The 15,220-nt window shown below is 43.8% G+C and overlaps 1 protein-coding gene across 1 annotated transcript in view; it reads right to left on the minus strand.

The window, feature by feature from the left end:
- Positions 1–11,037: 11,037 nt before the first annotated feature.
- Positions 11,038–15,220, minus strand: part of DNAJB6 (DnaJ heat shock protein family (Hsp40) member B6) — a 60,202-nt gene continuing 56,019 nt past the window's right edge. The window contains exon 10 of the mRNA XM_027715510.2: positions 11,038–12,639. Within this exon, the coding sequence (XP_027571311.1) occupies positions 12,557–12,639 (83 nt within the window). The 3' untranslated portion in view covers positions 11,038–12,556. The remainder of the gene's footprint in view (positions 12,640–15,220) is intronic.

Genomic DNA, 15,220 nt, shown 5'->3' on the forward strand with positions numbered 1-15,220 from the left:
CACTCCATAGGGTTTAATTTAAATAGGAAGACCTTCTTGGGATCTTTTATAGAGGATAATATTGTCAAATTATGACTGGATTCTAAGGTAGCAAGGTGGTACTTCCGTTGCTTGGCTACTCTGTTTCCTTATCAATATAAAATATCCTTTAAAAGTGAGATGCAGTGTAATGATGCACATAGCAATACCTAATGTTACATACATGAAGACTTAAATAATTCCAGAATCTGTGTTGCTATAATTAGTGCATAACAACTCTTCATGTGTCACTATCCCAGTAAAGATACTTATCAGTAGAAATAAGGTACTAAAACACACAGTGCTGAGTCCTGCACCAAGGGCCAGGTGAGCACACAAATACATCCTCTCCGAAGTGGGGCAGCAGGAAAAGCTGCACCTGCAGTAAGTGCATCCACGTGACAGAAATCCCAGACAGAAGGCAAGAGTCTGATATAAAAAGCATGGTATTTATTTTAAATTAATCTTCAAAGTGTAAGAATACAGCTGTGTCCTGGGGCTCTAATTTCAGATAAGGAAACAAAACTGTGCACTCCCTTTGCCAGCTCTCTATCTCTTATCCAGCTCTTGCAAGTGGAAGAAATAAACTGCACCAAAATCCCTTTAACAACAGTGTAATTATATTTATCAAAGGGTTTATAATTGTAGCTACCCTGGCAGCTGTGTTTCTGCCATTTCACCCACTGAAACCCATTCCTTGTAGCTAACTCAGCACAAATCCTGTGTCTAGCTCTGGCCAGGGATGGTCCTACCTGGGTGAAGACTCTGCAGCCAGCCAGGCAGTTTTGTGGAAGAAGCTGCTGTTTGAGGAACTAAGTAAACTAAAGTACCTTCTGTACAGGATGATGCTTAAAAGAGATAAATATTCCAGTTGTGGATGGGTGTTTGTGAAATACACTCTGGGCTTGCCATGAGATCATCGCTTCAATGCAGGCATCATTAAGTGAAATTATATGGTCCCATGTAATGTAGCAGATCAGATTTCCATAATATTCTCCTCTTGACCATAAAACAAAGAAGTTCCACTGAAGAGACCCAAATCAGGCTTAGATAACCCCTTTGTTTGGCACTACCTGAACATAAATCTGCACAAAGATATTCAGAAAACTGGTGATTCCAGTGCTGTAAGAGTGATAAAGGCCATTCCAGTTTGCTTCGGTGTTATAGCTGCTATGACAGGATCCATCCTCTTAGCCTAAGAAAAGTAGGCAAAAACATCCAGAAAGATGCTTAAGGTCCATATACATGTGGATGTGTATGCATGAATATTTATTTCTATGGAGAAAGAAACAACTTTCAGGTGTTCACTTCTGGTTGATCAGAAATCAGCCCAAAAGCAGAACAAGAAGGCTGGCAGGAAGGAATAGTAAAACAGCTCCAAAATACAACTCTGACAGAAAATTGACTTTTTAAAATTAATGGTCAAACTCTTCCGGTCTGATGTACCTGCTTCCTAAGGAAACATTCATCTTCATCAAAATAACTTAATGAAAGTCTCTTGGTTAACTATTTTTCTGAGCAGCTCAAGTCTCTACAGGAAAATAGTTTGGGCCCTGTGTCATTGGCCCTTTGTGCAGCAGTAATAGGTGCATGTTCAGTGTTCATCCTTTCCTGTGCAAATATGCAGATGTACCTTTTTTGGACATGGGGCTTTCTTACAAATAATTTTGAAAAAAAAAACATGTGCATCGTGTTGTAGGACAGAATCATTGGCTGATTAGTTGGTTCCTAAGAGGTGAAAACTTTCACCCTGGACAGGAATCAGGCGGGTGGCCCCCAGCATCTGGGGTTTGGGGCATTGCAGCTCTCCCAGAACATCCACACTTGGAGTTGTGGGGTCCCTGTGCCCCGCTGAGGTGACCCATCACTCTGCTGCCCTGGGGGCTGTGTCTGCTTGACCTTGGCATGGGAGACAGAACTATGAGGAAGAGCTCAGGGTTTGACTTCAGCTATAACCACTTGCAGAGGTGCTGAATTATGCACTCAGCCATACAGTAGCCTCTCTCTGTGTAAATACACCAAAATTGTAGTTTAAATCATTGTTAAGCCTGGAATAAACCAAAGAGTTGAGGGGATTTGGAAGCCACATGCATTGTGTTTGCATGGCAGGGCTTTGGTAGCGGATGGGGGGACTAGAGGGGTGGCTTCTGTGAGAAGCTGCCAGAAGGTTCCCCCATGTCCAGTAGAGTCAATGCCAGCCAGCTCCAAGATGGACACACTGCTGGTCAAGGTCTAGCTCATCAAGAATTACAGTAACACCTCTGTGATAATATATTTAAGAAGGAAAAACAAAAAATCATTGCGCAGAGGTAACTGCGCTCAGAGAAGAGAGGAGCGGAAATACATGAGAGCAACAACTCTGCAGACACCAAGGACAGTGCAGGAGGAGGGGCAGGAGGTTCTTCAGGGTGCCAAAGCTGAGGTTCCCCCGCAGCCCATGGTGAAGGTCATGGTGAGGCAGCTGTGCCCCTGCAGCCCAGGGGCGTCCACGGGGCTGCAGAGATCCACTCACAGCCCTTGGAGGAGACCCATGCTGGAGCAGGGAGATTCCTGAAAGGAAAGCTGTGAAGCTGTGGGAAGCCCATTCTGGAGCAGGGTCCTGGCAGAGACCTGTGGACTGTGGAGAGAGAAGCCCACGCTGGAGCAGGTTTTCCTGGTAGGACTTGTGACCCCATGGGGACCCAGGCTGGAGCAGGCTGTGCCTGAAGGACTTCGCTCCATAGAAAGGGACCAACGCTGGAGCAGTTCATGAAGAACTGTAGCCCGTGGGAAGGACACTGGAGAAGTTTGTGGAGGTCTCCCATGGGAGGGACCCCACACTGGAGCAGAGAAAGGATTCCGACTCCTCTCCCTGAGTAGTGGCAGAAACAACCTGTGATGAACTGACTGCAACTCCCATTCCCTGTCTCCTGCACCGCTGGGAAGGAGAAGGTAGAGTCCAGAAAGGAGGGAGAGGTAGAGGGAAGGTGTTTTTAAGATTTGTTTTACTTCTCATTATCCTGCTCTGATTCTGTTAGTAATAAATTCAGTTACTATCCCCAAGTCAAGTCTGTTTTGCCCATGACAGTAATTGGTGTGTGATCTCTCCCTGTCTTTATCTCCACTCATGAACCTTTCCTTATATTTTCTCTCCCTTGTCCATTTGTGGAGGGAGTGATAGAGCAGCTTTGGTACCTGGCATCCAGACAGGGTCAACCCACCACACCACATCTATTTTTAACTTTTTTAATTTTAAAAAAGGTAATCCAAAGGGATGGAGGAGCTCCCTTAGTTCCTTTGCCCTAAGAGAGGCACAAAAATTGTCCCCAAATAGGTAAGATCTTTATTTACTCGTTCTTTAAGAAGTGCAAGAGATTTTCTGCATGGGCATTGGAGGGAGAGGGCTGGGAGCAGAGCTGGCCCACGACAGCCAAGGCCAACTAGTAGGCAGCAGAGGTTGCTGCAAAAGAGCAAGAAAGAACAGAAAAAACAGGAACAGCCTCATGGGCCTCCCCAGACAACTCTGGGCAATGTCTTGCACAGCTCTCAGGGGAAGTGGTTCTGCTTTCCTGCAGTTAAATTGGTTCCATTTTTGCTATCGGTATTGTGGGATTTTAACAATAAACCCTCAGTGCTGACCATCATCTCTACAGTGAGTGAAGGGAAGCAATAGCAGGTGCTCAGGTCAGCTTTCCCCTTTCTCTTCCTCCCTCCATCATCTCCAGCATCCACAACATGTCTTTCCCTGCCAGTGTATTTAACTTCACACCTACACAACTGCTTTCTGTGTAGGCATCAAACCCTTAAAATGACAATAGATGTTTTCTTTATCATCTTTTAAAAAACCCTTAATAAAAGCTGAGATTAAAAAATATATATTATAAATTGCTCTGCAGCACTAGACAAACAGCCTTCACGCTCCAAAGGTAAAAGCCTTATTTCAAGAAGGCAAGCACGCTGATGGCAAGACACAGACCACTATCAATTGCTAGTCCCATAAATCACATTTATTTTCCAAATAATAGGAAGATTCATTGTTTTCTGCCAAGCAGTGTCACCTGGTAATAGGAGCCAGTCAAAGCAACAGTAATTTTCACACCATAAAAACAGTATCAAGCCTGTTCACTGAGTAGGATGAATGCTATTGATCAGGGAAAAAAATATAAAAACAGGAGACAAAAAGAGAGAAATTAAGTAATGATGTATCGGGTGTGTAATGAAAGGTCTGTTAACATTTCCATTATTCAGCTTCCCTCCCTGGATACCTCCTCTGAAACCTTTACAACCCCGCTAGGAAACCTTCTCCTCAAACCGGGGCCGCAAGGAGTTAATGGTGCGAGACTGACACTTTGAGAAGGGCAGTTCAAACTGTTGTACAAAAATGAAGGGAAAGGTCCTGCCCTGGCCTCTGTTTATTGACACAGGGAAAGCCCCAGAGCATTTCACTGAATTGAGTTTTTCTGCTGCAGAAAGACACAGGTCTAAAGGGACAGGGACTGCCGGAGAGCAGCGGTCAGGAGCAGGCACAGGGTTGTGGGAGAGGAGACACCTATGCCTGCCCCAAATCTGTCCCCTGTGTGAGGGGCTAGAAACTACAGCCCCACCTCACTGAGCCCACTGGTAGTCAAAATAAATAGCACAACAACAAAAGATGAACATATAAATCCTTATCCTCAGCATTTACTCAAGCTTTTAAAAAGAAAAAAAGCCTCATCCACCACCACCGTAGCAGATCATGCACACCAGGTACTTCCAGACTGCCCAGCTGAGGGGCTGTTTGCTTGTGCAGCCTTGGCAAATCCATGGGCATTTCAGCAGGAAGCAAAGCAGCTGGCTGAAGGTCTCACCAGACCAGAGGTGCAGAGGGACCAAGACCAATTGATCTCCACTGATTCCATCAACCACATCCCATAGACATGATTTCATGCCCAGGGCTGCTGCAATGTCCTGAAGGGTCCTGTGTACTTCTGAATGAGCAGCAGCAACACAGACAGCAGGGATGGGAATAAAAAGCCTACCTTGAAAACTTCCATCTTTGTCAGGGCATCTGCCACTCTCTGGATTAAACTGAGAAGAATATGGCCAGTCTTTAACCTCCTGACTTTTCAAATCATACCTTCATATTCTCAGTTCTCAGGAGCAATGGGCAATGGCATCATCACCCACTTCTAGTCAATGCCAGCAGAAGGTAATCCTAAAATAAAGGCTATCTCACAAACTTTCCCATCTGCCAAGACAGACAGTCTCACCCTGATGACTGGAATATCTGAGCAAGCTTAATCCTCGCTAATAAAAGAGCAGTGACTTTTTTGGGTGGAAAATAGATTCTGAGGCAGCTTATTGTTAGAAACTTAAAAACAAACACTGCTAAATGACAGACCTAAACCTATCTGCTAAACTAACCTAGGAAAAACTTAGTAATCTCTGCATGAACCAGAGGTTGTTTCATAATTGGGCTGGTAGAAACACCTATAGCTCTCTACCTTTCTCAGCTGACACATCACAATAAAACATGATATGAGGTGACTCATTACCATCACGTTCTCTCACATTCATCTCATAATGCAACCTCAGACTTGCATTACACGAGTTGAATAACATTTTCCTAAGAATTCATGATAGAAAAATTGTGGTTCCAAGGGAAGTAATTTTGTTGATTAAAAAATGGCCACCACCAAACCTGGATCCTAGTGAGAAAAAAGAGGCTCAGGTGCACCCAAAAAACTCCTCCCTGCACACCACAGCAGGGCTGGAGCAGAGGCATAGTAGGCAGGGGTTACCCATCACCCAAGCCTGTGTCTGAACTGAGGGCAAAAACATATTGGGAAAAATTGTGGAGCTGGATCTGAACCAGAATGCAGAGCCAAACACACTCTTGAGCTTTGACAACCTTCTAGGGGCTCGGATCAGTGGGCTAGTTTTGCCTTTGCCCTTTCAAGAATTACTGTTTGATGTCCTGCACCCTCCCATCTCTCTGGATCCTCCCATCACTGATGTTTCCTCATAATTAACTCCCCAGGCATTTAAGATTTCCCAAATGACGTCAATGACCCAAAAACCCTGTAAGTGAACACTTGCATGCAGCTGTCCCTGCCCAAAAGATGCTGAAGGGAATGGGGAAAGTCACAGCCCAGATTGTTACAGATGAGAAAAATCTTCTGCATATTGGACAAGAAGGGATTGGAAGTGGAAAAGCTGTTGCACTGGCATAGGCAGTGCTGTGGAAACTGGGGAGCTTGGTGCCTTCACAAGGTTCTGGACTCGTCTCCCTGGTTGGCAGGGATCCTTCAGCCACTGCAGGGTTTCCATGAGAGCAGGCAGACTGGCAGTGGCAACACACCCCACAGCCTGGGTGCTGCCAGCCAAGAGGAGGCACAGACAGCTAATCCTTGGAGGAGCAACGAGTGGTGGCAGGAGCTGTGCCTGAGTCAGGAGGTGCCCATCCCATCTGCTGCCAAGGAATGCCCTGTGACGCGATTTCGGCTGAGGGGGTGGGGAGGTGTGTGGGACCACGCTCTGGAGATGAGATATCACTGCCATGAGCTCATGTGTTTGTATTTCAGAGCCTGTGAGAGCCTGGTGAGACTGAGGGCATCAGAGCCAGGTCCCAGGTGTTGGTCTGCTCTTCCTGCATCCCGGGGTGTGCAGGGCCTGGTTCTCTTTCTGTCGATTGGGAATACAAGTGGGTAACATGCTTGTCTGGATGGTCATCACAGTTTATGAAGCTGCTGTTTAATAAGCTTTCCCAACTTGAGAGGATGATCAAAGGTAGGAAGAGGCTTATCTGGGAGGAATGCTTCCATGTGCTGAACCTCTTGAGGCATAGAAGAGTTAACCAAAGGCTGGCATGAGTGAAAAGTGTAAAATCATGAGTGCCATGGAAAAGGTGAATGAGGATTTGGTGTGCAGTGTCTCTTCCAATGCTGGGATGGAGGAGTGGAGGAACCCAAAGGAAGGTGTAAGAGAGAGTTTTAAAACACAGGGGTTATCTCATTACCCAGTAGAGTCACATGAGGAATGCCTTGTCAGAGGACAATGGGTATTGAGGAGCTTTCAATGGAAAAAAAATACTGAGCAACAGAAAGACCATTTCTGGATCCAGAAGCCTCTGACCCCCAGAGTGCCACAGCTGGGAAAACATTTGGTGAGGTACAACACGCTTAGCCTGTTCCTGTGCTTTCCCCTAGGCATCCACCATTAGTCACTATCAAAGACAGGACAGTGGGCCAGGCAGCTGACAAATCATTTCCATGGGTACGAAGCCTGACTCACAGCAATGGGGAGGCTCTAGTGCTGGTACCTCCTCACCTCAAATCCCAAAGCAGTAAAACCCATGTTGTCACAACACTACCAGCAGGGCAGGCTGTAGCTTGTGTTTGCTGCCAGGATCAAGTCAATCCTCTTCGGTGAATATCCCTTCCAGGTGCCATGGGAAACGTTTGCTAAGTGCTCCTCAACCTCTCCTTAGAGCTCCTTCCCTTCCTCAGCTCTCAGCACGAAGTCTATTAAATAGGCTTCACACTATCTGTTGTTCTCAATGCAACCAGCACTGCTCAGCTTAACATATTAAACCATCCCAAAATGTCACACATTTGGACTCAAAAAATCAGGCAGAAACACATATTTCATATATTTTACCTTATTACATTTTAGGGGTGTATGTGCACACTGGTTTCACCGTGATCTACCATTTTGCCATGTTGGTTTTCATCTTAAAAACCTGAAAGTAAGTTTTGTTTATTAAGTTAAAAGAAATTTTCCCAACTGCAACTCTCTAATATTGAAATTATGTAAAAATAACACCTGCCAGATAACACTTCATTAAATTGCAACCACTGGCAGTCTAAAGAACAAGCAAACAGCTCTGCATTGACAAAAGGATGAGCATTTCCCAAACAAGGCATGGAAAAAATGACATCTGCTGTTTCAGTAGAAAGGTGCATGTGCATGCCAATGGAAACAGACTGAGGAGATGCAATTAGACATCCAGACAGTGCAGTGAGGTCCCTCCTTGAAGACATCCTAGAAAATCTGTGATCACTTCCAGGCAGATATGGAGGCGTTTCCCTGAAATCGAAGCATTCGGGTTCATGAGCGCGTGTGTTTTGATCTTCCTCTCACTTCTTGTTTTTGGGCTGGTTCTGCAGTGACAACATGAGACCTTCAGGAAGAGGCAGGAGTAAAGTCTGGGATACTTTACACTGTAGTTAAAGATGTGCCAAATGACATGATCAGTCTCTGCTTGTCGTGATGAGAGCAGCAAAGTAACCCACCCCACGCTTGGAAATGTCATCTCATGTCAGCTCAGCCACTTCAGAAGTGCTTCTCCTGCTATCGGTGGTGAACAGCTGGTGGCTAAGAAGGCACCAACAGGGTACTTAATAAAACTGACACTTTCCAACACCCCACCTAATCTTTTTTGGCTAGAAAAGCTTGTGGGAAGACAAAGTGTGATGACACAGGGCAGGTGAACCGATCATAGTTCCAAATATGAACGTTTATTGAGATTTGTATGTGGCTGTAAGTCCCCTCTCTTATTTCTCATCAGTGGAGAGGAAAATTGCCTTGCCTAGAGTTTTCAGTGCAACAGGTAGCAACTAGGAAAGTTTTGCAAATAGTGATAAAAAGTCTCTTAAGGCCAGATTCCAACTTGCTCATTGGAAAGAGGAGAATTAAATATACCTAATCACGGGCAATCGTTCCACCCTCCCCCTCCCACCAGTATGTGAGTTACAGGGCAGCAGGGTGCTCCCCAGGCAAGGTAACCTGAGAGAGCACTAAAATGTGAGCTCAGTTTGGACACAAAGGAGTGGGGTTGCACAAAAGGAAGATAACTGAGATCTGAAATGCAGGAAGGACTAACCTGTGCATCCCAGGAATACGCATTCCCGTGCAACTAGCACACAAAACAAAGGAGGGGAAATGTAAATGAATAGATTCCTTTATGGGCAGAATACAACAATGACATCTGATATAGTAACAAGCTAATCCCACCACTTGATAGGCACCAGTTTGATGGCACATGTCTAGGAACATTCCTGAAGAGAACAAGTGGGTATGAGTCATGTTTCAGATGTGGTTGGGAAAACAGGCAACTTTACGCTTCCCTAATGATCACTGCACATTTTCTGGATATCTGACTCTTCAAAAGAAGCATCTTTTCAGTGTCTTATTTCAGAAGTATATACAAAGGCTCATGAGATGGTTTCAAATTTGGGGAAAAAGCAAGTCTCAGTAAAGAAAGGCAAGATGACAGAGGAAAACAGAGTTTGTGTTACCTGCAGGAGTAGGACGTAGAGGTCTGCAGGCTGCCCACAAAGGTGGCACCAGCACAGAGCAGAGACTGGGCAAAAATTTGAAAAATACTTTTTTAGCATTTTGACACCTACACGCTCTGAGATCATTTATTTCAGGTCAAAGTCTTGCCAAACCTTAGTTCAAAGAGCAGACTGTGCACATCTCTAGAAGGTGTGGAAAAACAACTGAATTTAAACAGTTTTCACAGTGACAACTTCCAAGTGAGGAGCAAGAACATTTATCTGTCAGCATTTTGTTTGTTTGCAATTTTGTCCCCTCTATCTTAAGATAAAATTGCTTTCAGTGTATCCTTTTAATTATGCTGTTACTCAACTGTTCTCTACCCTAGTAAATTAATTTTCTCATGGGACACATTTTGGGTCTTTGAGCCCAGGTATCTGCTCTGTGAAGAATCATTTTGCAACACATTTTATAAATCACATCAGGTGATTTAAACTAGCTCTGTTTCTGTTCTCAGCTCTTCCACAGAAGCGTTGTGGGATGGGCAAGAATCTTTTCCCAACTTTCACAATACATTTATTCACAGCCACTCTGGGCCAGCATCATCTGTTATCAGCTGTGGTGTCTCACACCCACCTGCATTTTTTCCTGCCCCAACACATATTTAAGTAACCACCTCATCATGAAGCCTTCACCTTTGGAGATGGATGCACTGGGATACAAGACCTCACATATGTGCCTGCTCATCCAGACGTGGCACCACATCCAGGCTGTCCTGCAAGGAGCACAGCCACATGAGCACAGTGCTGCAGCCACGCTTCGTGGTGTGCAGTTAACCAGTTACCCTTCAGCTAAAATCCAGAAATAATTAGGCTGAGAAGGAATGAATTAGACTTAATGGCCATGGGCCCACATCTCTTAATTTTTGGGCAAGCTGGGGCAGATTCTAGGTAGTTACAGGAAAGATAAAGCCCATGGTTCCCTCCTCTGGGGGCTCTGTGTTTCCCAGGAGTTTCTCCCAGTGGAAGGCGCCAGGCGTAGGAGGCCACCTTGCAAGCATGCCAGCAGCCTTCCAGTGGGATGAGGATGCCCTTGTTGAGACAGGCTTCCTAACTAATTTAGAGCCTGCCTGCAGGTCTCCTAATTAATGCTCTATCCACCTCCATCAAGCCTAACACAGGGATTGAGTCAAGAAGATATTTATGTACCAAATCTCAACCTGCTCTAACTCTTCAAGGCACATTCCTGATCTGGAGCCACTCTGTCCTATTACATGAGGCTGCTCACAGCACAGGGACAGCCCCAGGGAGACCAGCCCTATGCTGCTGTCACCTCTCCCTTCCTACATCTCTCCTGCTTTTTCAAAGCAGTACCATGTTCCCAACGAATAAGGAGCAGTAACAGCTTAACACTGGAATATGTATGGAGGGCATTTCTCCTAGAGCATGGGAAGCAACCTAACCAGGATGCAGTTCACTGTTGTGCATTATTCAGGATGAATATTCCTTGCATGCCAAATGTGCAAGCTCTGCTTGAAGTATATGCTCCTCATAGTGATGTTTCCAGCCAGAAAGAACCCTCATTTTCCAGTATCAGCCATTTGACGCAGAGAATGTAATGAGTTGTTTGTGAATTTAACAAAAGGAATTACCTGGAATGCTTGTGGGCATTGTGTGAATGTGGACTCTCCCCCTTGTGCTTACAGCCTAAACTTTAATGGAAATCATACACAGACAACTGATGCCAGCTGCAGTCTACAATACAGTGCAAGAGGACAAAGTATAAAGGCAGATTTTCTTTATTTTTAAATATTAGTAACACTGCACAAAAAAAGTGGTACTTAAGTGACAGAAAACTGGTACTCAGTCGTATTTGATAGGAACCGTAATTTACATCCCCTAACAGAGTTCACAAACTCTGTGCTTGCAGAGGGTTACATGGGGTAATTGAAGCTAAACCATTCAGATACCAGAGACACCAGAATTTGTTATATCAAACCATGCTAAAATGCAGACTTGACTTTCTGTTTAGCTTCTCTCTTACACCATTATGTGCATTCCTACATCTTTTAAATGTTAGGACGAGTGAGTTTCTCCAGGAATTGTGGACTTTCAATATTGCCAGGTTTAAGGCTGTTACAATAACAACGTATTGGCAAGAGGAAGACAAAAGGAACAAAACAAAACCATAAGCTGCTAACTCCTACCTGGAGGTTAAAAAGAGGAGACAACATACTGACAAGAAACATGCAGGTAAATGCTAAAGGCAACAGAAGGGCTCTGTACACACTGAAAGGTTAAGAGAAGCAATGTGTCATGCACATGAGACAAGCACGGGAAGCAAGGAAGTCATCTTGCCAGAAAATATGTATTTATTTTAAATCTAAGACATCTTTTCAAGCTAAAAAAAAATTAGTCCTGCAATAAAACTGATGTAAAACATTTTCATACATAAAAGTATAAGTTCTTTGCAGAAACAACTGGATAAAATCTTATATGGATGCTGAAAAAATGTTTATTATCTAAAGCCTACTCAGCAGAAACAAAGAGCAGTTTTAAAGTAGCACTTGGATCATTTGTCTCTAGGTTCTGAAAATAAACTTTTAAAATAAGGAATGATTTCACTAAATTATTCATCAGGAGTCAACTAAGCTTAAAGAAATCAGTAGGAGTACATACAGGAGGCCATCCTTACACTACGCTTCTTAAAATCAGAGGATATAACCTCAGGATACAGTCTAAAATGTAGGAACATTTTAATATCAGGGACAAAACTGCTCAGCCTGGGGGGGGGGAAAACTAAACAAAACCCCAACCATAAAAATCTCTTATTAAGCTTGCATAAATTACCCTATAAGAGCTCATGTCTCAGTCCCATTCCCAATGACATGACTGAACAGGACTCCTCTTTTAACAGGCCTGATGTTGATGCCACCGACCAAACAAACAGGCATTTGCACAACCCTTTGTCTCCTACAAGACAAATAACAAACACTAGAACAGAGTCGTTTTAGTCCCAGGGAAGGAAGAGGCAAGAAGTTCTGTAATGCCTTCCAATCTTCGAACATAAAACACTCCTAACCTCGACCAGCGTCGTCCGAATTCCCTAACCTGACTGGCAAGAAAGCCACTCCGTGAAACTAAAAGGAATAACATAGTGCAATTTTAGTACAGTTTTAAACATGAGTCACTTCCTTGCTAGCAGTGTGAACAATCAAAAAATATACACAAAAGAGGTGCGCTCAAAGGTAACATGAAGTTGTCATTATTATAAAGGTATTGGCATAGCAGAGAAGTCCATTTTAGTAACTCCCTTTGGTTGACTTCTTCTTCTTCTGTTCCTCTCTCTGCTTCTGCTTCCTCCTCTTGCTGACTTCTTTGTATCCTGAGGAAACATGGCTTGTAAAACACTTTTCACAGCATTCATGGACTTTTCCCTCTAGCAAAAGCACATGTTCTCTGAATGGTTTAAGGAATATTAAAGAAAATGTCTGGCTTCCTAATGTATTGTTTTGGGTTTTTTTAACTACCATTTCCACTATATCCCCCGTTCTACTATACCCCTTACATAGGATAGAAAGAAAACACTACCAATCTTTGAAGTTTGAAAAGATCTGGAGAACTTTCAAAATACTTCAAAGCCATTCAGGAAAAGCTTCAAAATTAGAGCACATGCAAAACTAGAATAATTTTTGAAACGGAAGCAATAAATAAGACTTATACAGCAGGAGCTATTTAAGTACTGGCATTTCCTGCTCACAGTAGTCAGAGTTACCACGACATTTGCATTTCCATTTTAAGACTAGGGAATACCAAGAATCCTGAGTAAATAAGAAGGTGCTCAGTGTTCACCAATATATATTTTCTATGCTGGTCATCAGCCTGCTCATGCTTAACTATGCACCACAGGTTATATTCTACTGCAGCTCCAATGGTGCATGAAAGCATTGAGTTCAAGCAACGATTATTTGCTACAGGTTCAGTAGGCACAAGCTTCCAGCCATGTGATCATCATTCCAATGGTTTATTCCCCCCACAATGATGTGTGAAAAACAGTTCTTGCTGTGCATCACACCTTTTCCTTCAAATTTGCAGTAAAATCCAACTTGCTGGCAGACTTGCACAGGCAGTGAACTGTGTGAACCACCACAATCTACCCAGGTGCATTCATAAATCTAAACTGAAAGCCAGTAAACATTTCTCCCAGACAGTCCTTCTGTGGTGCTTTCAGACAGCGGGAGGGATATTTTAGCTCAGTGGTGCTCTGCCACTGGGAATCAGCACAGTCCAGTGATCGGGGCCAGCACAGAGAGGATGAGCTGCTGCAAGCCAGCTGAGAGGCAGGGTTGGGAGTGAGAGGAATGACCCTGAAAGGGGACAGCTCTGCCAGTATGGAAATCTCTTTGTTCCCTCCATTTTGTCAGCAGGCAGGCAGAGATGGCCCTGAGGAAGCCGTGTCACCATTGCACCTGGTTCTCCATCAATTTAGTATCAAGAGCAAAATTAAGATGGGAAAAGGAAGTGGTGGGAGGCTGGAGGAGCACAAAGCCATGCTGTGGCTGCAGTTTGCTCCTCATCAGAGCTCCTCCCAAGCGCAATTAGAGATGTGCCCACGGCAGATCTGCAGTTCTTCAGTTTAAGCTTAAGACTTGGGGAGAACCACGAGATAAGTTTTTAGGCTAAAACCATTTGAGATGTTATCAAAGGCTTATGCATTAGAGGAAATACACTCCCTTGTAGCAAAGGGAAACTGTTCTAGGTTATCACTCTAGCTCCTACACTGTATCAACAGCATGACTTCACCTTTTGCAATCGCCTGAGTCAAGAGGCAGGATATTTATTTAGAAATTCTGCCATGAGCGATCAGCCTGCACAAAGTTAGCGTGGAAACCAGTTTTCTTGTTTAAGGAAGAGAAAACTGGCAGTGCTTTGCAGAATTGCAGATGACGCTGGGTTTTCCCTGCACCCTGCCACCCCCTGAGCTACAATCCTGTCCCTGGGGACACTGTGTGAACTCACTTAGAATCCATCCAGGAAGTTTCCTTCCATGTCAGCCCCTCAGTCACCTATACATCACCAAAAATAGGATCCCTTGGCATTCAATTTACTGAGTAAGGCACCCATCCCAGAAGAGATCAAGCATCTCTCTGCTTTCCCACAGAGGTCAATGGAGGCAGAAGAGACATGCTGACCCCTGAGAATCAGTCATCCAGGGGGTGTTATTCAAAGGATTCTTCCCTTTACTGGAGGGAAAACCAGCGTCATATCAGCTGATCAGAACTAGTTCAAATAATAGCTATGAAACAATAACACAGATATTTGGGAAAGGGTCATTAAACTCTAGCACGTTATTAGCGTCATAATTTTTGCATTTTTCATTCTCAAAACACTGTTGGTATTTCTAAAAGGCTTCCTTCCACATCCAGGCATGATTGCATTTGATGCTGTTATTTTATAACATAATACTTTTTTTTTTTGCAACAGTCCATTTTCTTCAAATGTTTGAGATTTTGAAAGCAGTTCCTTTGAAAGCAACCCTTCCTTAAAAATACTATGAGTCAATGTAAATTATGACTTGAAGTGAATGTCACATAATTCATTGTCTTATAAATGAAGCAACTCAAAAGTTAATGTGCTATGAAGATATTTAAGCTTTTGACAACATGGTCTCCTACCAGCCTTCAGAATGATAAGGGTGAAAAGTGGAAATCTTTCAAGCTTTCTTTTATCACTGACACACAGAAACAGATTGGCTGAAGTAGAAGATAAGAAATACAGAGTATTCCTCAAGAGAAAAGTGCCAGGTCTTTTCTGTTTTGAGCCTACTGTGATAAATAATTTCACTCTCTACCATTTCCTTTTCTACTCCCAGCTAAGAAGAAAGGATAGGTCAAACTTTGCCAGCCTGTAAGCTCCAGTGATAACAGCTAAAAACCTGATCCAAACAAGTAAACCAGCTCCTAACA

This window comes from Pipra filicauda, unplaced genomic scaffold, assembly GCF_003945595.2.
Source record: "Pipra filicauda isolate LSUMZ 115617 unplaced genomic scaffold, ASM394559v2 scaffold420_size638996_pilon, whole genome shotgun sequence".
Lineage (NCBI taxonomy): Eukaryota > Metazoa > Chordata > Aves > Passeriformes > Pipridae > Pipra > Pipra filicauda.